The sequence below is a fragment of the Pelophylax lessonae genome, assembly GCF_965119305.1.
Source record: "Pelophylax lessonae genome assembly, chromosome: 4".
In the NCBI taxonomy this organism is placed as follows: domain Eukaryota; kingdom Metazoa; phylum Chordata; class Amphibia; order Anura; family Ranidae; genus Pelophylax; species Pelophylax lessonae.
Window position 1 is genome coordinate 527543486 of NC_138771.1, and position 27072 is coordinate 527570557.

Below are 27072 nucleotides of genomic sequence, written 5' to 3' on the forward strand. Positions count from 1 at the left end.
GCTCCTTTATTCAGAGTGGGAGCACTCAAATATAGAAGGTGTGTCACTGGCCAACATCTAATGATTGGTAAGCTGCAATATAATACACTTTAGGATTTGGGTTTAAAACCACTTTACAAAGGAATCTTTATATTCCTGATGTTCCTGAAGCCTCGCAGCAGTATGTCTCAATGTTATGCATATTATTCACAATCTATACAGCATAGAGAAGCATTCCTCGCGGTCAAATAATTCAACACCAACATATACTATGGTAACGTTTTTTGTTCTCCAGAGCCTTCTAAATACCTTTCCCCTTCCATAAAAGCTTCATTTTCTGAGCTATGATAATATGTAATGAGCCTTCTGCAAATTCCGCTGTGTAGTGGGAATTGTTATGAGTGAGCATTTCTTCCGTGTCACGGTTATATGTTTTATGACTCAGCTACACATCTGGGAACCAAATATTTAAAGAGCCAGTGTTACTAAAAGGAAAACGTTACTCTATGTGAAAGATCTGTTAACAGATATGATTTTACCAGGGCTGCCATCACCCTCGGTATGTTAAACTCAACAAAATAAAATATTGTTAATTGTACATTGCAAGTTGCAGAAAAACTTTATATTAAACAACAATTACAAAGTGTAACCCTAGCTTTAACGTTTTGCTTTTGTTCAATCCAAGTTTGTACCCTTAGAGACACAGAGACAGTCCTATAGGGCCTTCCTAAAGGACTCATGGAGATATTGCCAACTGGTAAATTTGCAAGCTGCGAGCTGCCACTGACCTGGTCTTGTTTGGGTCTTTCTGTATGGAACATCCCATTTGTATAAACTTGTACTAGGGACCCAATCTACAAGTACCCCCTATTTTATCCAAGAATGGGAGAAAGAACTAAGGCCTGGTTCACATTACAAAAGCACACTCCAGATCCGTTCTGGATGCGTTTCTGCATGCGTGTTTTTAATGCATTTTTGATGCGTTTTCGGATGCATTCCGGGTGCTTTCCTTTCTCTCTATTTTTTTCCCACTGTACTAAGGTCCGGTGTATTTTTGATGCGTTCCAGTGCATTCTGGTGCATTTTTGATGTGTTTTACTGCGTTCCAGTGCAGGAAAAATGCAGTATGTTCTACTTTTTGTCTGGAACTGGAAAGCCCTGGAACTGACTGCACTGGTGTGAACTATGCCATTAGAAACCATATAGCTGTACTTTCCATGTGTTTTTTTTGCAGGAAAAAAAGACACACTGAACTGCGTGTGGTGTGAACTGTCTCTCAATGTCAAATTTCCTGCCTTCAAACTTCATAGGCTTATGAGACTTACCCATGTCTCCTACATACACAGTACTTGAGTTCAAGAATCATCCTAGAAATTTCTGTCTATATGATATAGGACACCCTCTTATTTGGCACAAATGTTCCCTGGGTCAGACTCTTAAGTGCTGGAGGGGCTGTAATCAGAAGGGCACATTTTTTCATATATGGTGGTCGTGATGGTATGATCCCTGGATACAGAAGACCACCCTTAAACCGATCCTATGTACCCTATTGCCGTTCCTTTTCCAAGACATACCCTCTTTCTTTAAATGAGTGGTCTCCAAACTGGGGCCGGATGTGGACCTTTACTTGCCTTTATCTGGCCCCTGGGGTGTTTATCCACTTATCCACCAACTGACACCAATGATGGGGCACCATTCCCCCTACTGACACCATCAATAGGGCACTATTCTTCTCAATGATATCAAAAATAGGGCACTAGTCCTACCATTAAAACCAAAAATGGGGCTCTGATGTCTGGATATTTTCTACTCCCACCGGCCCTTTACTTGCCTTTATCTGGCCCCTGGGGTGTTTATCCACTTATCCACCAACTGACACCAATTATGGGGCACCATTGCCCCCCCCCCCCCCCCAAAGCTTGAAGGACATAAAGTTTGGAGACCCCTGCTTTAAATCATACAAAAATAGTGTTACACGGCTCTTACTGAATGCGGCGTAAAGTCTAATCCCGAATGCGGCAAAAAGCTTAATCCCCAGGTATTGGAAGCAGGCTGTCTTTCTCATGGTCTCTGAGTGGAACATGGAGGTGAACAACATCATGAAGGCTGGATTCATGATGTTAAAAATTATCATGACAAATTTAAAGAAATTTGGGTTGGATTGATGTACTAATCAGTCACATGAGATGTCAGGTGCCTAGTTGTCCCCTCTGTATTCATATATCTTCAACCTCATTCACTCGACAGACTCTGAACACAATCAGCGATCTTCTGATATGCTTTGTGGTCCTGTTGCTTGACATACTTGACTTCTAACACCTGACATTCAGATCCCCCTATTGTAGTCCTCTTCATTTGCAAACCTCCCCTTTGGGTTTTTTAACTTCCTTTTCAGTTTTCTCTTTTATATGTTTTTATTTTTATCTGAATTGTTCTGATTATGCACTGTCTACATGCCTTTATATTATTGGGAGCGTCTCATTTTGCCTTTGGAAGACTGCTCCAGATGTCTTAATGATTTTCGGATCTGCGTATCCTCATCGCAAGTACTGATTATCTGTTGGTTCATGGTAGTGCATTGCTGGTTTATAATTCTTGTGTCTGTTTCTTGAAACCCAATAAACATTGATTACAAAAAAAAGTATAAGCCAAGTGATTTAGCAAAGCAAAATTACTGTTGAAATTACCTAATTTGCCACCGTTGAAACTTTACAGTAAAAACTTTCAAAGCAAAAACTCCCTATTTCTCTCACTGAGTTTCTTAGGTGAATTTTTTTAAAAACTTTGCAGTAGGGCAGTTTAGTTTATTTCATGTAGTGTTTATGGTATGTATGTTTTTTTTTCTTTTTTGTACATCTTAGGTCTCATGCTCACAGGGAGTATTTACAGCCGCTTTTAGGAGCGTCGGTGTTTTTTTTTTTTTTGCAGCTTAAAAACGCTCCTCCATGTTATTCTATGGCCTCATTCACACCCAGGCATTTTAAAGCTGTAAGTGGCATAGGCATTTTCAAGCTGCAAAAAAACCCAGGGCCAGCGCGGTCTGAGGACCAGCGTTACAGCTGGGAAAACGCCTGACGCTGCTAAAGGCTGCTAACGGGGCTTAATGCTGCATGCAGAGTTAAGCCGCGTCAATCGGGCTCTGGGGGCCCCCTTGTTAAAGGGGGCTTCCAGATTCGGATAAGCCCCCTGCCGCAGACCCCCACAACCACCGCCCAGGGTTGTTGGGAAGAGGCCCTGTATCAAATGTGGGAACAACAAAATTTATAATGAAGGTTTACTGGACAGCCACTGAAATATCTGGTAAATATTTAAAATGAACAGACACACCCAGAGAAGTTTTGATAAAAAAGTATAAAACAAAACTTTACTGGACATCAAAATACATAAAGCTTCTTGCACATGAAAGTTACCATAAACATTAACAAGACTCAAACATGCACTCCTATTCCCAATATCCTAAAGAAAGGTCAAATAATACTTAACTCCGGCAACAGCTTGCACTCGATATCTGAAACAGGACGATGAGGTCCTGGCTGCATCTCTTTACAGCTCCAAACAGCTATCCATCTCAAAACGAACCTCCCTTCCCCTATGCTAGACACTCTAGTTATAGTACTGCAAACCAGAGACCACAAAGGGGGATGTATATTTTCCTGTTGACCGCTCACAGGTTGTTTTGTTAGTGATGTCAGCAAGACATGGTTGCACTTCCCCCCAAAACCACATAGTCAATTGGATATGCGGCAGCCATCTTTACACAGAACCACCTGTGGGTGAGAGATTTTTTTACACATGTATGGGAACATTTGTCATGAATCAGTTAAAAATATCCACAACTGATATAGGCCCTTGTCCCCATCAACATGGGGACAAGGTGCTTTGGGGTGGGCACCCCAAAGCACCCACCCCATGTTAAGGACGTGTGGCCTGGTATAGTCCAGGACAGGGGGGGCACTTGTTCATCCCCTTCTTTCCTGACCTGCCAGGCTGCATGCTCAGATCCTTAAGGGTCTGGTATAGATTTGGGGGGGAGGTTCCCCTTTAACCACTTGCCAACCGCCGCACGACTATCTACGTCGGCGGTCAGCCCCTCACAGGCAAAGTGACGTAGGGCTACGTCACTAGCTTGTGAGGGTCTAGGGAGCGAGCGCGCGCCCCCGGAGGCGCGCTCCCGCTCCCGAGTGGTCACGGACCCCCCCGCGCGTGTGACCGGCGGACCCGATGTCCGCCGGCCACTCTGCGATCGGCGGGGGAGAGGGAGAAAGTCAGGCAGCTTGTGTAAACAAGCCACCTGTCATTCTCCTCGCTGTATGAGAGCTGATCATCTGGATCTACTATGTAGATCCGTTGATCACTCTGCATACAGCTGAAGCCCCAGCCAATCACAGTTAGAATCACGCCCCTAGGGACACACACAGCCCCTCCCTCTCAAATAAAGTTAACCCCTTCACTACCAGTGTATTTTTACAGTAACAGTGCATATGTATAGCACTGATTACTGTAGAAATGTCACTGGTAACCCCAAAAGTGTCAAAAATGTCAGTCAAGGGTCCGATCTGTCCGCCGCAATGTCGCAGTACCGCAAAAAAAATCGCAGATCGCCGCCATTACGCGTTAAAAAAAAAAACAACAAAAATGACAAAAATCTTTCCCTTAGTTAGTAAACGCAATAACTTTTGCGCAGACCAATCAAAATACGCTTTTTGCGATTTTTTTTACCAAACATAGGTAGCATAAAACAAATTGGCCGAAAATTGTAAAAAATTTTGATTTTTACATTTTTTGTGGGGGGAATTTCATATAAAAAAAAGGGAAAAATATTGCTATTTTTGCAAAATGGACGCTCTTTTTTTGTTTATAGCGCGTGATCAAAAAATCACACAGGTGATCAAATACCGCCAAAAGAAAGCTCTGTTTGTGGGAAAAAAAGGACGCCAAATTCGTTTAGGTACAGCGTCGCACGACCGCGCAATTCTCCGTTAAAGTCACGCAGTGCCGAATCGCAAAATACCCCCTGGTCGGAATGGGGGTAAAATCTTCCGGGGCTTAAGTGGTTAAGATCCTCAGAGCACAAGTCGCACCACAAGTCGGATCATGATGATCTGACTTGGATGCGACTTCTATTAAAATGAATGTTCTAAAAATCGGATCAAAGACGGCTCTCATAAGCAACCATTGATTTTGAATAGAAGCAAAGAAACGCTGCTAAAAGCTAACGTGGCTAAATGCACATTAATGCCAATGGAACAAGCTACTAAAAGCGTGTTTTTACAGCTGCTTTCTCCTGACGTTGGTAGTGGCTTTGAAGCTAATTTTTTATAACGCCCTGTGTGCATGAGGTCTTATCAGTATTTGGGGGCTATTGTTTTACATTTGTTTTATTGTTAAATTTTGCTGTCTGTTATTTTCTTGTAAAAAAACAAAAACATAAATGCAAAAGGGCTTAATTAGGGGCTGTTTGTTGAAAGGAGCTTGTAACCCTAGGGAGCCATTTCATACCCATTGCACCTTTAAAAAAACAAAATCACCTTTCCCATTGACTCTAATGCATTCTTATAATAGTAAGATATCTCCAAAAGCTCACACTTTTTGTTGAAATTTAGAGGGAATAAAAAATCAATTACACTCGTCCCTACAGGAGAGATTCACCCTCTTCATTCATCATGGTGACCTTTGTCCCTGATGGAGAAAGTAATGGGAAATCCAAAATTTTACAGCTGTCCCTCTAGTTCAAGGTCACTTGTTTTTTTTCTTGTGGAACATGTTTGAAAACTGCTCCTAATTAACATTTCTTATTTCCCGCAGCAACTACAGTGCCCTGGTTGGTGTCTGGGTGTATGGATTTTTCGTGGTGGTCCTGCTGGTCCTGGATCTGCTGTATTATTCTGCAATGAACTATGACATTTGCAAGCTATACCTTGCAAGGTGGGGGATCCAAGCCAAATGGATGAGGCAAGGACAGAGGCGGTGGGACAAGACAACACAGGAGCCTTGCCAAGCACAGACTCAGATGTCACATGCGGTACACACATTAAAAGGAGAAACTGTTAGCCCAACAATGATGTCCTTTCAGACTTCTACAGCCTGGTAAGACAACTGTTCTCTTTAATGACAGGAGCAAACTTGAAATTTTTCCACTCTGGTGCTTGCCTTATAAGAATGTTGTGTGTACAGGCTGTTAGGTTGAAGAAATTATTTGCTAGTGTTGGGCCAAACTGTGTTCCCTTTTTTTTTGATACAAGGTGAAAAGATTAGAACCTCTGTGAAGAATTATGTTGCTGGGTTCTTTGTAGGAGTGAGAAACTCTGAATTCAAACGCAATTCGGATGTGCGTGGTGGAATGGATCCTGGTATGTGTAGTGCTATGACTTTGCTTCAGCACCTCTCTAACATGTTAGAGAGGGCTTCAAATTTGTGCAATAATGGGAGTTCAAGGGTTGTAGGAGATGCAGGAGTACCACATGAATAGTTTTGGAATCCAAAAATATTTTTGGCATCATAAAAATGCAGGGGTACAAGGGGTACAAGCCAACCCTTTTCAAGTTCTAAGTTCATCCTTCATCAAGTCTACAATGGTTGCATGTGGAAGAATAGTGGACTGGTACAAGACAGGCTTCGCCAACAGGTTTTCTTTGCTTTCTGTGTCCACTTTTGCACAATTTCCACTCCCTTTCTGCTGTACCAACAGGTCAGAATGCTAGGTGAAATCTACCCAACCGGGACTTAGCATCAAAAACCTTGCTTTTAACCCTTAGGCTGGATAGAATTTTAGAAAAAAAATTATTTGGAAAAGTCTTAGGACAATTTGTACGATTTGAACATTCTAAAATTGTTTGAAAGATTTTGTACGCTTTTAACATTCGATTTTGGAATAAATGGACTTTACAGAATAAAAAAACACATATACTATTAGAAGTTTCTTTGTTCAAAAAAAATATTCCATCCTGCTTCTTCTAATTTTCTCAGCACTGTGGTCAAAAATGAACATCACGTTGACCCACCAATGATTAGGAAAATGAACAAACAATATTTTCCTATGGATTTTTATTCAAAATTCTACCCATCTATAGCCAGCTTAACAGATTATATTTTTTATTATTATTATTATTATTGTTTTTTTTTTTTATTTCAGGTACTTATATAGCACTGTCAATTTACACAGCGCTTCACGTATACACTACATTATCAGAAGTATTGGGACGCCTGCCTTTACACGCACATGAACTTTAATGGCATCCCAGTCTTAGTCCGTAGGGTTCAATATTGAGTTGGTCCACCCTTTGTAGCTATAACAGCTTTAACTCTTCTGTGAAGGCTGTCCACAAGGTTTAAGAGTGTGTTTATGGAAATGTTTGAGCGGAGACTGCTGGAGCGGAAACTGCGAGCCAGGCCAGAACCAGAAAGAATGGTCAAACATTCCCATAGACACACTCCTAAACCTTGTGGACAGCCTTCCCAGAAGAGTTGAAGCTGTTATAGCTGCAAAGGGTGGATCAACTCAATAATGAACCCTACGGACTAAAACTGGGATAGCATTAAAGTTCATGTGCGTGTAAAGGAAAGTGTCCCAGCACTTTTGACAATATAGTGTATATGTGAAGCGCTACGTAAATTGACAGTGCTATATAAGTACCTGAAATAAAAAATAAACAAATAATAATAGTAATAAAAAATATAGTCTGTTAAACTGGTTTTAGATTAGTAGAATTTTGAATGAAAATCCTTAGGAAAATAATCTTTGTTCATTTTTTGACTATATAGTGTATATGGTACATTTACACCAGTCCCTGCCCTCAAAGCACTTACAACCTAAGGACCCCAACTCCCATTCCTACATATACATATTAGGGCAAATTTTTAGATAGGAGACAGTTAACCTATCAGCATGTCTTTGGAGGGTGGGGGGGAAACTGGTGTACCCAGAGGAAACCCACACAGGCACAGGAAGAACATGCAAAACTCCAGGCAGGTAATGCCATGGTTGGAACCAACGGCCCTTTTGCTGCTAGGAGGAAGTGCTAACCACTATATCCAAAACATTGGGAGCAATTCCAGACAAAAGAAGAAACAACTAATTGTACTACTTATGCATTTTAGCTCACACTACAGATATTGTAAAATCTAAACATTCTCTGTGTTTGCCTTAACCTCCCTGGCGGTATGATTCTGTCAGGAATTACATACCAAAAGCGGTACAATTCTTTTAATGGAAATTTGACGTTATGTATTATAGGCCTACAATTCTTAGTAATTACTGACTTAAACCTGACCAAAACAAGAGTCTAGTAGACATCCCAGATGTGATAAATTTGAAACACAAACACATGAATTATAATCAAATCAATAATATAATTTTATTATTTAATATATAATATATATAATAAAATTATATTATTGATTAGATTATAATTCATGCATTATATATTATATATATATGTGTGTGTGTGTGTGTATATATATAGATATATATAGATATATATATATATATATATATATATATATATATATATATATATATATATATATCTATATACACACATATATATATATATATATATTTATATATTTGTAATATATAACGCATGAATTATAATTGAATCAATAATATAATTTTATATATATGTGTGTGTGTGTGTGTGTGTGCATATATATATATATATATATATATATATATATATATATATATATGCATATATATACCGGTGTATATATATATATATATATTTTTATATATATATATATATATATATAATATAAAATGTGTTATGTGTTTGTGTTTTGTGCAACGTTTTTTTTTTTTTTTAATTTCCCTCCCTACTTCCGCTCCCATGCAGCATTGCTGCTGCAGGGAACGGAACTAGGAAGTCATCACACCGACGGAGGACGGAGGAGCGGCGGGACTCTCGGCTGGCGGTCGCAGCAATGAGAGATCATCGCTGGATCGCCAGGAGAAGGTAAGAGACACCGCTGCGCTCTCTGCACATCCACTCTGAGCTTGACTCGGGGTTACCGCTCCTGATAGAAAAAATCAACCCCGAGTCACGCTCGGGATCACCGCCAGGGAGGTTAAGCATATTTCTTTACAGTTACAGCACACACAGACCACCTCATAAGCTGAGTAGGATTGCCCTTGGATTGTACTTCTTGAAGCGGAGCTGTGCAACATCCTATTTCTCTGCCCCCTGCATCATCAGTCACATTTACACTTCCAAGTCGGGTTTATATCTGATTAGTGTTTTTGAAAGACACCTTAGAACTGTCATTTTTACAGAGGGCTCTATGTGTGTGAGGCAACGAAGAAGGTATTCCAGTATCACGAGCAGATGTTCAAGGATGTGTGCAATGCCTGAATAAAAATAAAAGCACTGAGCAAGCAGGTGGTGCTCCTTGTAGGTATCCTATGGCTTAATTTTCAATTGTAGCTGGCCTGTACCTTTAAAAGAAAGGCTTTGTCAGAAGTCCTACTTTGTTGTTGGTGATAGCTTGTTGGGCTGGGCAGAGCCACCACGACCTACCTGTCATTTTCTCTTACAATCTGATGTTGCGATTTTTTACAGTGTAACACCTTTAATATGCAAGGGGGGTTTCTTTGCAAGAGGAGTAGATACTGTATATGATGTGTTCTGCATGTATCTTCTTGAAGTTTTTATTAGAACAGCATTCTGATATTGTTGAAAATCTACATAAACATTATTCGTAATACAGTATGTCTAGAAATAGCCAACATGTTTCATTGGTTACAAGAGGCCTCTTCATCAGGGTTTAACAGTGCCGGAAAAGAAGTTCTAAGCCAGAGGTGTCCAACCTGTTGCCCTCCAGATGTTGCAGGACTACATCTTCCATAATATTCTGTCAGCTAATAGGCTGGCAAGGGAGTATGGGAGATGTAGTCCTGCAACATCTGGAGGGCTGCAGGTTGGACACCCCTGTTCTAAGCAAAAAAGTTAGAGAATCCTGGAATTAAAATTTTGAAAACAGCATAAGGTCCTGGCAACAAAAACAATGTTTAGTTGGAGAATCCTGGAGTTTTTGTGCAGGCTGTTTAAAAGGATGCACATGATCATCAATATAATTTATAAATTATACTATATGGCCCAAAGTTTGTGGACACCTGACCATTACACTCAAGTATGTTGGACATCCCATTCAAAAATCATGGCCCTTTATATTGAGTTGGCAGCCTCTACTCTTCTGGGAGAAGTCTTTACCAGAGTTTAGAGTGTGTTTGTGTGAACAAGAAAAAAACATTTGTAAGGTCAGGTACTGATGTTGGATAATAGGATCTGAATATCGATCTGCATTCTGAAGGTATTCTGTAGGGTTCAGGTCAGAGCTCTTGTGTTCCCCCAAACTAGACTCATCAAACCATGTCTTATAAGAGCTGCCTTTATACACAGGGGCACAGTCATGCTGGAACAGAATTGGGCCTTCCCTAGATTGTTACCAATGGGTTGGAAGTGCACAATTTTCTAAAATGCCTTTGAAGTATTTTTAGTAATCACTGGAAACTGGTTATCCATGTAAATTTGTTGACAGTGTATGTCCCATTGTGTTTTTACTGGCAGCAGTAGCCACAAAAATACACTTGGGACATTGTGCTAGGCTTATCATCAAGAAAGGCAAAGGAGAAGGGGGGCGGCTTCATAGTGCCCTAGGCTCACCATACATGTTATAATCTGACCATAAAATCTTTTTACAATTATGTTTATATTAACCAAAGCTTTGCAATATAAGGTAGGGGGGGATGGGTGCGCTGATAGTGTGTTGAAGCTGCTCCCGGTATTCATTGCTTGGTGTCTCAGTCGAAGTCCAATCGGAAGAAACCGGTCAGATTAGGAGGCGTACACGTCACACAGATACTTGCGGTCCGTGCTGCAGCCTGACGCAAGCCTCTTCAGGAATTTCTGGCACATATTTTTCTTATGCTGATTTTCAAGACATCCTAATTGTAAGTGCAATACCGCTTGTTTTAATAAATCTAAAAGGGTAATACACTATCAGTCCTCTGTTCCTTCTGTTATATGGTGGAGCTGAAATCGTCAGCGTAGCTGTTGTGACAGATTCTGTGGATCTTAAGAGAAGGGGAAGGCAGTGTCTTTGTGGATACAAGCGTATATTGATTGCCATCTGGTAAGAGGCTAACCCAGGTGTTTTGCACGAGGTGATTGCCTGTTCACTACGGAGATTGAATTTTGTTCAGCACATGAGTTTAATATTTGCACCTTATCCTTTTTCCGTTCAGTAAGGAGAAATTTCACTTGGTGGTGGATACACTTTGGATGTGGAATCAAGTTACAGTTTTTCACCAATTTGCATTTATATCATCACCCATCTATGGACACTTATGAACTTTTGTGTTTATGCACTTATTGATTATTCACGAACATCTTTATTTATGTTCTGTCATATGCTTTAATTTTTTATTCGCATGTTTGGATTTATTGTTGTTTATCGCACCCCAATACACTTCATTCATTTGCAATATAAGGGCCTGCATAATCTAGCCAATCATTTTGTATCCAATTAGGCAGGCCCTTGAGCTACACAGTTGTAGATCTAAAGGAGATTTAATCGTATTGTAAGCTGTGTTAAGCTTTAGTTACTTAGCACCGTGAACAGAATCAGCCATACCCAGTGATAATAGTTTTCACTGTGTCCTTGCTTGACTTTATCCCACGTTTAAACATCTCTCTCCTTCTTTATTGCAACAGTAGAAACATTATCATGATGTTTAGTTGACAGACAAAGCTTTTATGTTCATGCATATTGAATCAATTAAATATAATACAGGAGTGGTTATTTCCAAGGGGTCAAGTTTGCACAGAGAATAAAAAAGCACAGTGAGAATGCAGAGCACTGGTGTATAGACCTTAGGGACATGAACAGGCTTTTATCCTTTTATTTTGTAGCTGACAACGATAAAAGCTCCACTCAGACTATGGCACAGAGATACGAAAAGACGGCAGCTATTGTTATTATTGAAGCTTGTTTACTCATCTGTAATGTGAGGTGTAAAAACATGACCTTGAGTAAATGAGATTCACTGCATGTACAAGGTTTCCAGGTCTCTTTCACTGTTATAATAAAGTTGCAGCATTTTTGGTTGCTGAATAATAAAAGAAAAATGAAAACTGAATATCAGTCAGATATAGGAGACACAAATTAAAGTGATAATCAATCTGGCTATACTCAGGTGATACATAGTGATGAATTCAATCTTCCTACGTAAGTTGTACCTGTTTATGTGCATCGTGTCCTCCACAACCTTCCATAGTACACAGTTTTGATGATATTTCTCAGCTTCCAGAAGTGTAATCTGAGACCTGAGTGAAAGGAGTAGACACACATCCCTCTACACAATCTCACTGGGAAACATGCACAGCTGAGGCTGTCAATCGCCTGCTGTGTGCTAGAGGAGGGTGGGGTGTCTCCAAGGATTTTCTGGTGTCTGGAAAAATTGACAAAAATTACCCATAGGTAGGAAGGAGAGGGCAGACAGGATCCACACTAAGTGCTATTGACTGAGGCAAGTACACACTATATACTTTCAGAGGTTTACAACCACTTTAGGGTTATGTCAAATTTAGCAAAACATTTCTCTTATTTGCTCCCCTTTGGTCTGTTAAAACACCAATGTAAGTGTTTTATCATATCTATATGTGCAAAAAATGGGCTGTTCATCCACCCAGAAACTTCTGGTACTGATGGTTATCTGTTAGCATTGTTCCCAGCCAGGGGAGGACTGGGCCAGGGGGCAGGGGGGCAATTGCCCCCTGGGCCACTCTGATGTCCTGTAAAAAGGCTGCACCGCTACTGCCAGATACATGCCTAAAGGGTTCCTGGTGAAGAGAAGTAATAAGTGCGGGTTGAAGACAAGGACAGAGTGCAGGCCCCCCCCAGCATGGATGGTGTAAACTGTCTGAGCAGAGGCCGGTTCCATGCCCCACTGGAGACTCTCTTCCCCTGGCCAGCCCCAACCGAGCTGTCCCAGCTCCCCCCAACCGCCCCCCTGCTGGCCAGGTTGGTAACCCGGATTCAGCTGGTGAGTAGAAAGTACCTGGAGCAGGGCTTCAGCCTGGAATGGGGGTCAGGAGGAGGACTTGAAGAGGGGGGCTGAGTCACTGCACCATAGGCCTCTGGTTTGTACTTGCCCCCTGGGCTGAAAGTTGCCAGTCTGCCCCTGTTCCCAGCTATCCATACACTAAACCCCCCCCCCTCCCCCACCCTGTTGTGGAGAAGAGAAAAATGTGTTATGTAGACCTAACTTGCTGTTATGTGGTTGTAACCAACTCCTTTTCATTGGGTGTCAATTCTATTTAGTATGGTTGTCACCCAGGAAGGGAATTGTGTTAATGGCAGGATTACTGGGTTTAAATAACGGGAAAGATGTGAAAAAAAAAGAAAAAGAATGAAATCATTTTTTTTGTTCTTGGGTATAAATATGCTTCTTTGCAGCTAGGTATTCAATAATAGATTACTACATTTACTTTTTAAATGCCACTAGTGTAAGTGCCAGGATATGATTTTGTATCAGCCTCTATAAAGCACCACTGGGAGAGGTAGGGCCGTGGTGGGAGCCAATCAGGTGTGCAGCATACACATGTAATGGCAATGAACATGCTAACAGTAGTGGAGAGAAGATTGAGCAGACAGATGATCTTACCAGTCTCCTATTGCTCCTTCACTGTCCAGTCAGCAGACTGGGGGTAGAGACAAGGCACCATTCTATCCCATGTACAGTCTATAACTGTAACCAAGAAAGTGGTGTCATCGGCTTGGCTGTTCTTAGTGAGAGGGCCCTGCAAATCTCAGGAATGGAATGAACACAAATACAGTTCCATTGTATGTTTGTTATCTGTTTATTTAGATGTTTGTCTGAATTTTCAACTTTGGAGGTGTGTCACGGTCTAGGTAAAAAATTTAGCAATCAAAGTTCATTGAAAATCAAACTGTCTTTGTTTTTCCCCCATTGTCATGCTCAAACACACCAGCATACAATAGCATATTTGGGGCAAAAAATACTCTGGATGAACATTCGCGCAACTGAGTCTCAGTACAGACACTGTAACTTTGTATCAGCGGGAACTTTCACATTTATACTTCATACTTTGCAATGCCTTGGAAGCATTGAATGCAGGCAGCTTTGAGTGGAAGGTTTCACAATACAGAATGGTCAGCAAAAAGCCACAGGGCTGCATAGAAAAATTGTGAAAAAGAGACAAAGCCCCTACACTATGCAGCATATTTTCAAAATGTATTAAACTCACCTCAATAAAGTACATTGCTCTTGTATAACCAAGTCACGTGGGCACGAATGGAGCATGCAGTTTCCTACCTTGTTAAATGTAGCAGATAATAATGGGTCACATTTACTGTAAATGTAAAAGTTCCTTAAAGTTTATTCAGGTAGGCAGCACAAGGAGTAATGATAATATTTAATGTGAACCATAATATCTAAAGTAAATGATAAATCAAACAGCTAAGCTCCAATATAACATGCATGCAATATAAATATGATGAAGTGTAATAAAGTAATATAAACAAATACATTAGCAGTGTTGAAAAAAGAAAGCCTATTATAAAAGCGTATCCTACCCCAAAAAAACTAAAAAAATAATATATTTCAGGTTTTCAGTCCAGATGTGGTGGCTGAAATGCAGCAAATATCTTGGCCACCTGGTTTAAAAGTGTTGCAGCATCAGCGCTAATAAGCGGTCATTGTAACTCTGCTCTCTCCCCTGCTAAAATGTTTTCGTTTTCATTGGACTGACAGCACTGTGCAATGCAACCGAGCCAGGCTGACTCACAGTACTGGCTTTGTCCTTTTTCAGTGCCAGACTGACTCACAGTACTGACTTCGTCCTTTTTCAATTTGGTCTTGCTGTGCAGGGCAGGGCTGTCTTACCAAATGGGCACGCTGGGCAGTGGCCCAGGGGCCGGACCTGACCAGCAACCCTGCCAAAGCCAAGCATTAGCCCTGACTCCCTTGTGCATCCCACCACCGAACTTAGCAGGTGGCAAGCGCCTGTCGACCCTGCGCTGTTGTCAGGCCGCTTGGGCCGTGGAGGGGGAGCCCGCAACTGCAGGAATGCCTGTCCGCCTCCGTGGGAACAGGCACACACAGGACAGTCGAGCCTGACTCCCATCCGTGTGTATGTTCACCGGACCCAGCCGCCAAACTTGGAAGCTGTCATTAGCCTGGCACTGCTGTACCAATAAATATCGCCTTATCGATAATTTGCATTTTTATTCTCGTGGGTGATTGTTTAGGCAGGTCCCCAGTCAGGGGCAGACTGGCAACTTTCAGCCGAGGGGGCAAGTACAAACCAGAGGCCCACGGTGCAGTGACTCGGCCCCCCTCCGAGTCCCTCTCTTCCAGTCCTCCTCCTGACCCTCATTCCAGGCTGAAGCCCTGCTCCAGGTACTCTCTATTTACAGGCTGAATCTGGGTTCCCAACCTGGCCAGCAGGGGGCGGTTCGGGGGAACTGGAACAGCTCGGTTGGGGCTGGCCAGGGGAGGAGAGTCTCCAGTATGGAAAGGCATGGAATCGGCCTCTGCTCAGACAGTGTAAACCATCTATGCTGGGGAGGGAGGCCTGCGCTCTGTCCTGTCTTCAACCTGCACTCAGTAGGTCAGTGGCGGGGACTTTTAACTTCTCTTCACCAGGAATCCTTTAGGCATGTCTGTGGCAGAAGCGGTGCAGCCTTTTTACAGGACATCAGAGCAGCCCAGGGGGCAATTGCCCCCCTGCCCCCTGGCCCAGTCCTCCCCTGGCCCCAGTGCACTGCATTGCCCGGGGCCCTTTAATGCTCTTAAGATGAGACTGGTGCGGGGCTCTACTGGAATCTAACATAAAGACAGACGCAAATCCTAATATTAACTATATTTAAAATATGTGTAGTGATCTTTATTAAATTCATAATAGGATTAAACAGTGTTATACTTGCCTGAGGTTCAGGATTAAGTTAATCAGGTTCACAGGAATAAAACTGAAAAAAGATTAAAATTTTCTGGTAAAGTAAACCTTTGAGTAAGAAGGGAAAAGCACAGGTTCACTTTAATGCATTGCCCCACCTCCCACAAACCATATATCTCCAGAAAATAAATGAAAGTGAAATTAAACCTCTGCAAAAAATAAATAAAACAAATTGAGCCCTGTGATCTTTTATTCATATTGTGCTAGAATTCACAGCACATAATGGCAAACTTACCTGGCTAGTGATCCCCTCCAGCATTGTGTTATCAGCGCTCCCATTGGTTGCAGGTGCTGTAATCTTCTCCCAGTCTTCCTTCCGGGTTCCAAGTCTTTGGTTGCTTGAATTGCAGGGCCGCGATGGATGTTACTCTCATGCATGTGCATGTAAATGTATGCTGAGCTGCGGGACTCAGTGCACACAAATGCTGACAGGTAAGGGAGAAGGGTTTAGGACAGAAGAGACCAAAAATATTACCTGTCAATGTTTTTTTTACATTGAATACAACTTTAAATATTGAAGGGCACAGTTGGAGAACTGGGTCTAATAACTGTAAGCTCTTGGTACCGGTGGTTACTCAAGCCAAGAATTGTATCCTGGAAGTAAAGAGAGAAGGCCACATACTCCCCTATACCTGGAAAGACTGGGCATTTTTTTTGGGGGGGGGGTGCCCAACCAAGAATTGTTAGATACGGAAGAAGGTAGCTAAAGGAAGGCCAATGTAGAACAGAAGTATATGCACTGATAGTTATAAACTACACAAGGCAAGTCAAGTTTTTCCCTGAGAGTCAGATCAACCATGTCTAGAAAAGGTTAGCAATTCAAACTGCCATTTTTAACATATAAAATATCTCAGAAAATTTCAATAATGAAAGACCAATTGATAAAAAAATGATATTTCTAAGCGTAGAGGTCCTCTTGAAGCCATTGCTGAAAGCAATGAGATACGGTATGTCCTACCACATAGACTGATTGGTAGAAATAGATTTTTAACATTGAAATGATTTATAGCGGAGTCCAAACTCAGCAAGTGGGTGTGGCTACTGAAAGCCTGTGACATCACTTCAAGGAAGGGACACTGTTCCTGTGTAGCCAATGGGCGTATACAGAATGGGAGGAGCTGATTATAGGTTCCCGCCCAGTGTTCTCTTATCAATAAGGATGCATGGAACATCCAAATTCATAAGAAAATGAAGAAATAATTCACACGGGACACAGGAGGTGGGGGAGGTGCACATTTACAGTATAGCTGTGCTGGGCTTTAAATGAAGACTAACATAGGAGAAGGAAGCTGGACACAGGGGAAGGGGGGGGACAGGGGACTGTCAGTGTAGTTGGAAGTGCTCTGGGGTCTCAGCTCACAGTCTACAATCATCATAGTATAGGCATCCACACTAAGTCTACATTTACACTAGTATGACTAATCAATGGCACCCGTCCCTATGTGACTTTGAAAATCATCAACTTTGAAAAGGTACCTGCACTACTGTGATGCAACTTTTGATGCGACCTTGATCCAGAGAATGTAAAGTTGGATCAAAGTCGCATCAAAGCTGCACTCTAAATCACAATAGTGGAAACATAGACTAAAGCTCCGTTTCCACTAGTGTGACTTGTCATGTGACTTTGGGCACACAAAGTCACATGCCAAGTCACAGCCCACTGATTTCAATGGCACCCGTTCCCATCTATGCGACTTTGAAAAGGCACCTGCACTATTTTGATGCAACTTTGATCCAGAAAGTGTAAAGTGGGATCAAAGCACTAAAGTCGGACTCCAAAGTCACACTTTAGCCTAGTGGCTGCATTTCCACTAGTGCAACTCATAAATAGGGCGATTTGGAGTGCAACTTTGAGTGCAGCTTTGATCGAACTTTACACTCTCTGGATCAAAGTGGCATTAAAGTAGTGCAGGCACCTTTTCAAAGTCGCTGATTTTCAAAGTGGCATAGATGGCAACGGGTGCCATTGAAATCAATAGGCTGTGGCTTGTCATGCGACTTTGTGTCAAAAGTCACATGACGTGTCGCACTAGTAAAAACAGAGCCTAAAACTCATTATTTACATGTAATGAGAAATAAGAATGGATCTGTATCCTTCTAAACTTTAAAAAAATGTTCCTTTGTACCTTATATCTCTCTCTCTTGGGAAAATTTGCTAGCCTAAACGAGGATATGAAGACAGGAGGAGATGAGGAGATTATGTTCTGTGAAGGATAGGTGGGATGGGGGTGGGGGTGGGGCTAGGCAGGTCTAGGTATGCCTGTCTAAGATAGACCGACAACCTTTCCAGGAAGTGAAAGACAACTTAGCAAATTCAGATAAAGGGGAATAGCGTTATTGGTGAAGAACAGGAAGAAGCTGTCTGTCTAGCTTCTTATGACTTTCTAAGCTAGACAAACAGCTAGGTAGAAAATGAATAATATCAAAGATAAAGATATTTAATATACTATTAATAGGAAAAATTTCATTTTTGACATTACCCTTTAAGTAAATGCCATATCTGTGATTAGTCATCCTTTTGGCCTGTCTAGTCAATAGCTGTGGACAATAGGATTGCCATCTGTGACCTATAAATTGGGTATACAATAAAGTACGATGAGTTCTCATAGGGCTATAATTGGGTAGAAAAACACATTTTCACATTGTTAAGCTATCTCTCTTCAGTATACTCTCCCTGCTGGGAGGTTTGTCAGCTTTACAAGACGCAGTATGGCAGACAGTATAATTAGACAGTTACATAAGTACACATGTTGATTAGCAGAGTAAAGTTTCAGATGACCGTTGTGCTTAAAACAGACATAGAGGGCCTTTGTGCTTTTAATCTAAAGAAAAGGCACAAATATATATCTATAATAAATACAGTATATTATCTCCTTGTAAAAATAAACTCCACATCTTTCTAGTGCCTAGTTGCATGTCCCAGTGCCAAGACCGTGGCAAAGAAATTAGTAACCTCTGACTGAGGCCCCTAGGATTGTGACCTTGGGCACCCTGGAGCAATGATGCAGCGTGCCTACTGCACTGCAATGAATAGTGGATGTGGTCACCTTGTGCTAACAGTGGTGGGGGGGGGGGGGGCTCAAAGAGGCATGGTTAAATAGAACCTAAGCCTACTTGCTAATATGCCACAGTCTTTATACTCATGAAATATAAAGTATGCCATGTATAACATAGCATATAGAGTACAGGGTTCAATATCACATAATGCACTCGATCCAGGAGTCAGGAGCATATAATTTACAGCATGCAGGAGAATGGGATTTGTAATGTACAGCATACAGGGGTATAGAGTATGTAGGGGTCAGGAGTATGTAGCTCACAGAGTGCAGAGGTTGAGGGTATGCAACACACAGCTTGCATGAGTCAAGAGTACATAATGCACTAAGTACATGAGTCAGAAGTATGTCACAGATTTAGTGCATGAGTCAGTAGTATGTAATTTACAGAATGCAGAAGTATGGAGTGTGTATTGTACAAAGTGAAGGGGCCAGTACTATGTAAAGTACAAAGTGCAGGGGTCAGGAGTATTTAATGTACAGAGTACAGGGGTTAGGAGTAGTTATTAAACATGGGTCAGGAGTATGGATCCATCCCCACAAAACACCAGTCTCCAAGAAAAAAAATCATATCCTCAGAACAGCTCTTTTTCCTCTCAAGGAAACCTCTTCTCCTCCAGAAAACCTTTCATTCTTCACCCTGTCAGCACCAATATTTCATCCCCAAGAAAACCTTGTTCACCCCCTTCAGCAAAAACCCAAATTCCCCAATAAACACCCCCCCAACAAAACCCCTCCTCACACCCTCAGTAAAAAAAAACTCAACTCCAAGTCAAAAAATACCCCCAAGTCCCAAGAAAACTCCCCCACAGTCTAAGAACACTCTCCCATTTCAGTCTGCAAACAATTACCCACCTCCCTAATAAAAAGTATACCAACCTTTTTGTAAGGGTCTTCTTCACTTTCTTTTAGTAATGGGCAGGTCCTGGATGCTACAGAGAAAGGTGGCAGGCAATGATGTGATGCAAATTCATTGTGTGGACCCACAGGAGCTTGAGGACATACCCCCAGGGGTCAAGACCTTCCTGGGCTCACAGGAAGTTGGTTGAAAGATGCTGGGCAAACATCTGACTAAGGCCCGTACACACGTAGCGATTGTCGGCCGTAAATATTTGGCCGCCGAACGATCGGCCGATTGTCGGCTTGTTAGTATGATGCTTCCGACAACCGACAGCGAATTTTCGGCCGAACAGAATCTGGCGTGCAGACTTTAAAATTTTTGTTGGCCGTCGCCAGAACGGCCGATTGTTCGCCAGTCAGTACAGAATTCAGCTGACAAACAGCAGATTAGCAAGACTGGGCATGCTCAGAAAAGAAAAAACACACGGAAAGTTAAACATCACATGACATCACTTCTGCAGTCGGCTGTTGTTGGCCGACAAAATTTGTGTGCAGTCTTTAGCACTTTTCAACCGACAGTTCGGCCGACATTCAGTACGTGTGTACGGGGCTTTATTTGCTGTCTGTGCTCTGATTGGGGAGATTCACCCTCCCCATTTATCCTGACCATGTGGCCATGACCAAATGTTTTTATGCTTTACATATTAAATCCAAAACAAAAATAGATGAAACTTTAGATTCCATTTTTTGTTAAAAGAGCAAAGCAATATGTGATTTTGTTTGAGATGGGATCAACGAATTCTGAATACTTTTTCTGAAATTCCTGTTGTTTTTCTTTGTTTTCTATTCATTCTTTTAATTAACTGTATTTAAAGAGGAAGTAAACCCTCCTCTACAACTTGTACCTATAGGTAAGCCTATATTAAGGCTTACCTATAGGTACTGTAAATATCTCCTAAACATGTACAGTTTAGGAGATATTTACCTTACATGCAGTCAGTGGCGCATGCGCTCTGAAGGAACGGCCGTTGGTGCCGTTTCTTCAGAGCCCCGTGCCGTGACCGTCGGCTCCCGCGCGCGTGCGCAGGAGTGACGTCACCGCGGCTCCGGGCAATCAGATGGCCGGATGCCGCGATCCCAGAAGGCGGGCGACTGGACATGTCGCCCGTCATACAGGTAAGCGAGCGGCACGGCGGGGGCTCGTTCTAAGGTAAGTATTTCATAATGAGCTAGTATGCGATGCATACTAGCTCATTATGTGTTTCTCTTTCAGAGTGAAAAAAAAAAAAAGTTTCATGGGTTTACAAACTCTTTAAACTGTAAATTTATTTCCCAGTTTGGTTTTTACAAACAACTGAATTCTGATGGTCAATCAAACTTGTAGGTGGTAGATTGCTTATTTATCTTTGATTATTTGTGATCATATATGTAACTCCCAGTGGCTAAAAAGAGGTTAAAGTTGATTGAAAATTGCCACGTGAATAGCCAATTTATTGCTGGCAATCTTTAAGCAATTTCAACCGCCTTCAACCAGGTTTAATTTGCAAAGACAATCAAACGCATCCATGAGACCTACCAGCAATGTGCATACAGTGGGGGGCATGTTGGACTGCTCTAGGGACACCACTGCTCTTACACAAAGATAAGTGGTCCTTTCATGAACCCTGCTGCCCATTCCTTGGATCTGTAGCACCCTACAGGTAGGTGCTTGGTAAATGTATAGTGGGCCTTGTCTGCCTAACAGCAGGGCCATGATTTCTTTTTGGTAGGGTGTCATGGATTCCAGGTGTGTCTGCTGAGGGGGGAGTCTCCCTTCTGGCTCTGTGAGAGGCTTCTCATAGGTCAGTGGAGGAAACCCAATCAGGGATACATTCAGGCTTGTAACTACCCCAGAAGGCAGATTCTGCCGCAAAGGATTCTGGGAGTGGGTATAAGTTTGAGGGAGGTGCGTGACTCAGCATCTTTGGTGGGAAGCAGAGTCCCAGGAGGGAGAGAACGGCTGTCTCTCCTCCTGTCAGAGGAAGCCTGTCTCGGGTGCTGCCTAAGAATCCAGAGAGTGCTGAGTTGAGCTGAGGGGGATCCGGTGTGCCGAGCGGAGAGTGAGAGGGGTCCAGTCCCAGGAAAACCTACACAGGTCGTGAGTACTGAGGATTGCCCATGGGGGTCTGCCTAGAGTCAGTGGGGACCACTCCGGAGAAGGATCTGGGATCCAAGTGTCAGTTAGCTGTAAAGGGGGTACCTAGTCAGAGGACCCTGAAGTGATAGAGGGGGTACCTAGTTTGAGGACCCTGAAGTGGCAAAGGGGACGCCTGCAGTTTGGGCCCTGAAGAGTTAATGCACAGTGTGAGTGCATCAGTTGAGAGTTGCAGCCATACAGGAATTCACAGCAAGTTACCTCAAGCCAGGGCAAGGCTGGAGAGAATATTCAGTGACGTTGCAGTGCAAGCAGTGTCAGATTTATTTATTTATTTCAGGTACTTATATAGCGCTGTCAATTTACGCATCGCTTTACATATACATTGCACATTCACATCAGTCCCTGCCCTCAAGGAGCTTACAATCTAAGGTCCCTAACTCACATTCATACACAGTAGGGCCAATTTTTCTTTTTTTTATACAGGATCCAATTAACCTACCAGCATGTCAGATGTTCAATGTTCCACAGTCCTGGATCTTCTGGACTTAAGTCGGAGTTCCAGCACAGCTTTCAGAGATACAGTGTGTTCAAAGCGTCAGTAAGCATTGGCTAGCGTCAGCTGGCATCAAGACAGCGCTAACGGGCATTTTTGCTATAAAAGTCCCAGAATTGTACATAGTCGAGCCAGCGAAGTATCCCACTCATTCCCTTCTCCCATCCCCTAAAACTACAATAAAACAACCAAACAAAGATGCCGGAGTTGTCCATGTCTCAGTTCTCACACCCAGGGTCGCAGCTCACATGGGCTGGAGAGGTAACCGGTAACAATGGCAGACCCACATCAGGCCACAGGCCTGGAAACCTTGCTACAGATCCTTTGGCTGGCACTGGGGAATCTGTGAATGGTAAGACTTGCCCATGCAAGCTTTTGCCTCACTAGTAACTGCTTGTATGTCATTTCTGGCAAAGCTTTTAATGGCTTTATAATTCATTGCAATTTGTGTCCGTATAGGGGAAACTTCCCCTCACTTCCTCCCAGGACAGGAATTGTGACTGACACTGACAAAAATAAAAACACATTTTTTATTAGTGGGGGGGTTAGAAATTATTAATATTATTAATGCTGTGACTTCTTGTGCTTGTCACCAAGTGCAGTTGCTCCAGAGCTTAGCAAATGAGGTTATGCTTCACTTTGCAAAGAATACCCAATCACCAGCAAGGAAAACAAAAACTGCATTTTTTGCTTGGACATGATTGGATGATGAAAGTCAGCAGAGCTTCAGCTCATTTACTAAGCTCTGGAGCAGCTGCACTTGCAACTTAACCACTTAAGCCCCGGAAGATTTTACCCCCTTCCTGACCAGGGCCTATTTTGCGATTCGGGACTGCGTAACTTTAACAGGCAATTGCGCGGTCGTGCGACGCTGTACCCAAACGAAATTGACGTCTTTTTTTTTTTCCCCACAAACAGAGCTTTCTTTTGGTGGTATTTGATCACCTGTGCGATTTTTTTGATCATGCGCTATAAACAAAAAAAGAGCATCAATTTTGCAAAAATAATTATATTTTTCACATTTTTTTATATGAAATTCCCCCCAAAAAAATGTAAAAATCAACATTTTATACTTTTTTTCTTGGGCAATTTGTTTTATGCTACATATGTTTGGTAAAAAAAAAATTGCAAAAAGCGTATTTTGATTGGTTTGCGCAAAAGTTATCGCGTTTACTAACAAAGGGAAAGATTTTTGTCATTTTTGTTGTTTTTTTCTAAACGCATAATGGCGGCGATCTGCGATTTTTTTTTTTTTTTGCGGTACTGCGACATTGCGGCGGACAGATCGGACCCTTGACTGACATTTTTGACACTTTTGGGGTTACCAGTGACATTTCTACAGTAATCAGTGCTATACATATGCACTGTTACTGTAAAATTACACTGGCAGTGAAGGGGTTAACTTTTTTTGAGAGGGAGGGGTTATGTGTGTCCCTAGGGGCGTGATTCTAACTGTGATTGGCTGTGGCTTGAGGTGTAGGAACAGTGATCAACGGTCCTACATAGTAGAACCGTATGATCACTGTTTCTACCCAGGGGAGAATGACAGGCGGCTTGTTTACACAAGCCGCCTGCCTTTCTCCCTCTGCACCGACGATCGCCGAGTGACCGGCGGACATCGGGTCCGCCTGTCACACGCGCGGGAGGGTCCGTGACCGTGCGGGAGAGGGAGCGAGCGCCCTCAGAGGCTAGCGACATAGTACTACGTCACTCTGCCTGTGAGGGGCTGACTGCCGACGTAAATAGTCGTGCTGCAGTCAGCAAGGGGTTAAAGGTGTTTAGCTAGCCTTAAAGCAGACCACCAGCCCAAAAATGAATAACACTTTAAAAGCTAAAATAACAAAGCCATATTTTGCAGAAATACTCACATTCCATCCAAAAGGTTCGCCTGCAGTACTTTTTGTATGCCGTTAGATGTCCCTTAGATAGCATCATTCAACCCACTTACTTACCCACTTACTACGTCCAGATCATTCTATTCCCCAACCCCAGCCTGTAACCGGACAGTACAAGAAGAAGCAGCACGGTGATGATCTCATCCTTCTGTCACTCTGCTCTCCCCTGCTATCAGCATGCTCCTTGTCAGCATATTAATTGATTGTCTCCATGTGCTGCTTCTTCTTCCCACACTACAACCCTGCAGTACAGGTCACATTTAGATACTTACAGTATAATGCTTGCCTTTCAAAGATTAACTTTTCCAGAGTTGCATTATTTGTGTTTTTTAAATCTACCTAGAGTTAAGTTTTAAAGCAAACTCTTCAGCATAAAATGCACATCATCCTCTGTGATTCCTCCTCCCCTTCCCTAACAAAATCTCTGACACTTTTATCATTTGTTTCCCCTATAAATACATTTTTTCCTCATCTGATCTGTGCCCAACCCCCCTTCTTGATGCTTCCTGGTTTTTCGCCTAGGCAGGATGAGGCATACAAAGAAAGCCTGCGGCCTCTAGGAGCTTCCATGTCCCACATCGCAAGAGGCATCGCAATATTTCTCTCCTGCCTAGATGACAGCACTTACGTCATCATTGCTGGCAGCAATTACATTTTTGTATACGGACTTACACACAGAACTTGGCACCAGTCTGCACATGTGCAAGATCTGGTGTTGTGTCATTAGGGATCACCAAAGACCAGGAAGAAACAACTGATGACGGCAAAAAGAAGATGGTAGCAGGGAGTGAGAAACAGGCTACCAAAACAATTGTTGAAGATAGGACATTACCAGTGTGCATGGTGTCATAACTATATACACTATATTGTCAAAAGTATTGGGATGCCGGCCTTTACACAAGAACTTTAGTGGCATCCCTGTCTTAGTCTGTAGGGTTCAATATTGAGTTGGCCCACACTTTGCAGCTATAACAGCTTCAGCTCTTCTGGGAAGGCTGTCCACAAGGTTTAGTAGTGCGTCTATGGGAATGTTTGACCATTCTTCCAGAAACGCATTTGTGGGGTCAGGCACTGATGTTGGACATGAAGGCCTGGCTCGCAGTCTGCGCTCTAATTCATCCCAAAGGTTTTCTATCAGGTTGAGGTCAGGATTCTGTGCAGGCCAGTCAAGTTCCTCCACCCCAAGCTCATTTATCCATGTCTTTATGGACCTTGCTTTGTGCACTGGTGCGCAGTCATGCTGGAACAGGAAGGTGCCATCCCCAAACTTTTCTCACAAAGTTGGGAGCATGAAATAATCCAAAATATCTTGGTATGCTGACACCTTAAAAGTTCCCTTCACTGGAACTTAGGGGCCAAGCCCAACCCCTGAACAACAACCCCAAGCTATATTCCCTCCTCCACCAAATGATTAGGACCAGTACACAAAGCAAGGTCCATAAAGACACGGATGTGCATGTTTGGGGTGGAGAAAATTGACTGGGCTGCACAGAGTCCTGTCCTCAACCCGATAGAACACCTTTGGGACAGTGGCGGCCAGCCGATAGGGGGCGCAGGGCCCCCCCCCCCCCCCCCGAAAAAAATGAAAAAAAAAAGGTTAAAAAAAATGACAATTTTTATCACACTACGGGCGCCGGACCTAGTGGTGGGTATGGGGGGGGTGGGGTTTTGCCTCCCATGTGAGGCAGACAGAGGCGGCCTTCTGGGGGTCATTGGCGCGCAGAGCAATGCGCCCCGACACTCCCCACTTTACTGGACTCCTGGCTGTGATTGGTCCAGACTCCAGCCTGGACCAATCACAGGAGGACATCCCGGGAAGGTCCTGTAGTGACGTGACGCATGAGGGCGTCACGTCCTTCCCGCCCGCCGGCGCGGACTGAGACGAGAGAGCCGCATGTGGAGTGGACGGATGGACTCGTTATACCGCCGCAGCGTATCAGCAAGCATTCAGTTCGCACGCAGTCGTCATTCATTCGGCAAGAAGCTGCTTGTGAGACCGCTGCCTGGTGACCTGACCTGGAGTGACCGAGTGTGTCCGACCGTCGGAGCCTCGGAGGACCGGACCGGAAGTTCGGAACGTTCGTCTGATCCTCTCTCGGTCTCGGCCCAGACTTACCTGCCTCCTCCCAGACTAATTTCTGGACTGGAGCCTCTTCCTAACAGCCAGGTAAGCAAAGCAATCAATCCCCTGCCCTAAGTTGAGCAAAACCTAACCAACAGACCAGTCATGCACGCTGATCTCTGCATTGGGGACATGTATACTGGTCACTGCATTCCGGACATGTATACTGGTCACTACATTGGAGGCACGCACGCTGATCTCTGCATTGGGGACATGTATGCTGGTCACTGCATTGGGGGCATGTATACTGGTCACTGCATTGGAGGCACGCATGCTGATCTCTGCATTGGGGACATGTATACTGGTCACTGCATTGGGGACATGTATACCGGTCACTGCATTGGAGGCACGCACGCTGATCTCTGCATTGGGGACATGTATGCTGGTCACTGCATTGGGGACATGTATACTGGTCACTGCATTGGGGACATGTATACTGGTCACTGCATTGGGGGCATGTATACTGGTCACTGCATTGGAGGCACGCACGCTGATCTCTGCATTGGGGACATG

At 43.0% G+C, this 27072-nt stretch overlaps 1 protein-coding gene across 2 annotated transcripts in view; it reads left to right on the forward strand.

Moving 5' to 3' along the window:
• The window catches only part of SHISAL1 (shisa like 1), a gene marked incomplete at its 3' end in the record, with an annotated part of 257063 nt that overhangs the window by 210805 nt on the left and 19186 nt on the right, over window positions 1-27072 (forward strand). The window contains exon 4 of one of the 2 annotated variants that reach the window (XM_082253282.1): window positions 5785-6066. In XM_082253282.1, the coding sequence (XP_082109408.1) occupies window positions 5785-6066 (282 nt within the window). Of the gene's footprint in view, window positions 1-5784; window positions 6071-27072 lie in introns of those variants that run through there. The other variant, XM_082253281.1, reaches the window with a different exon arrangement.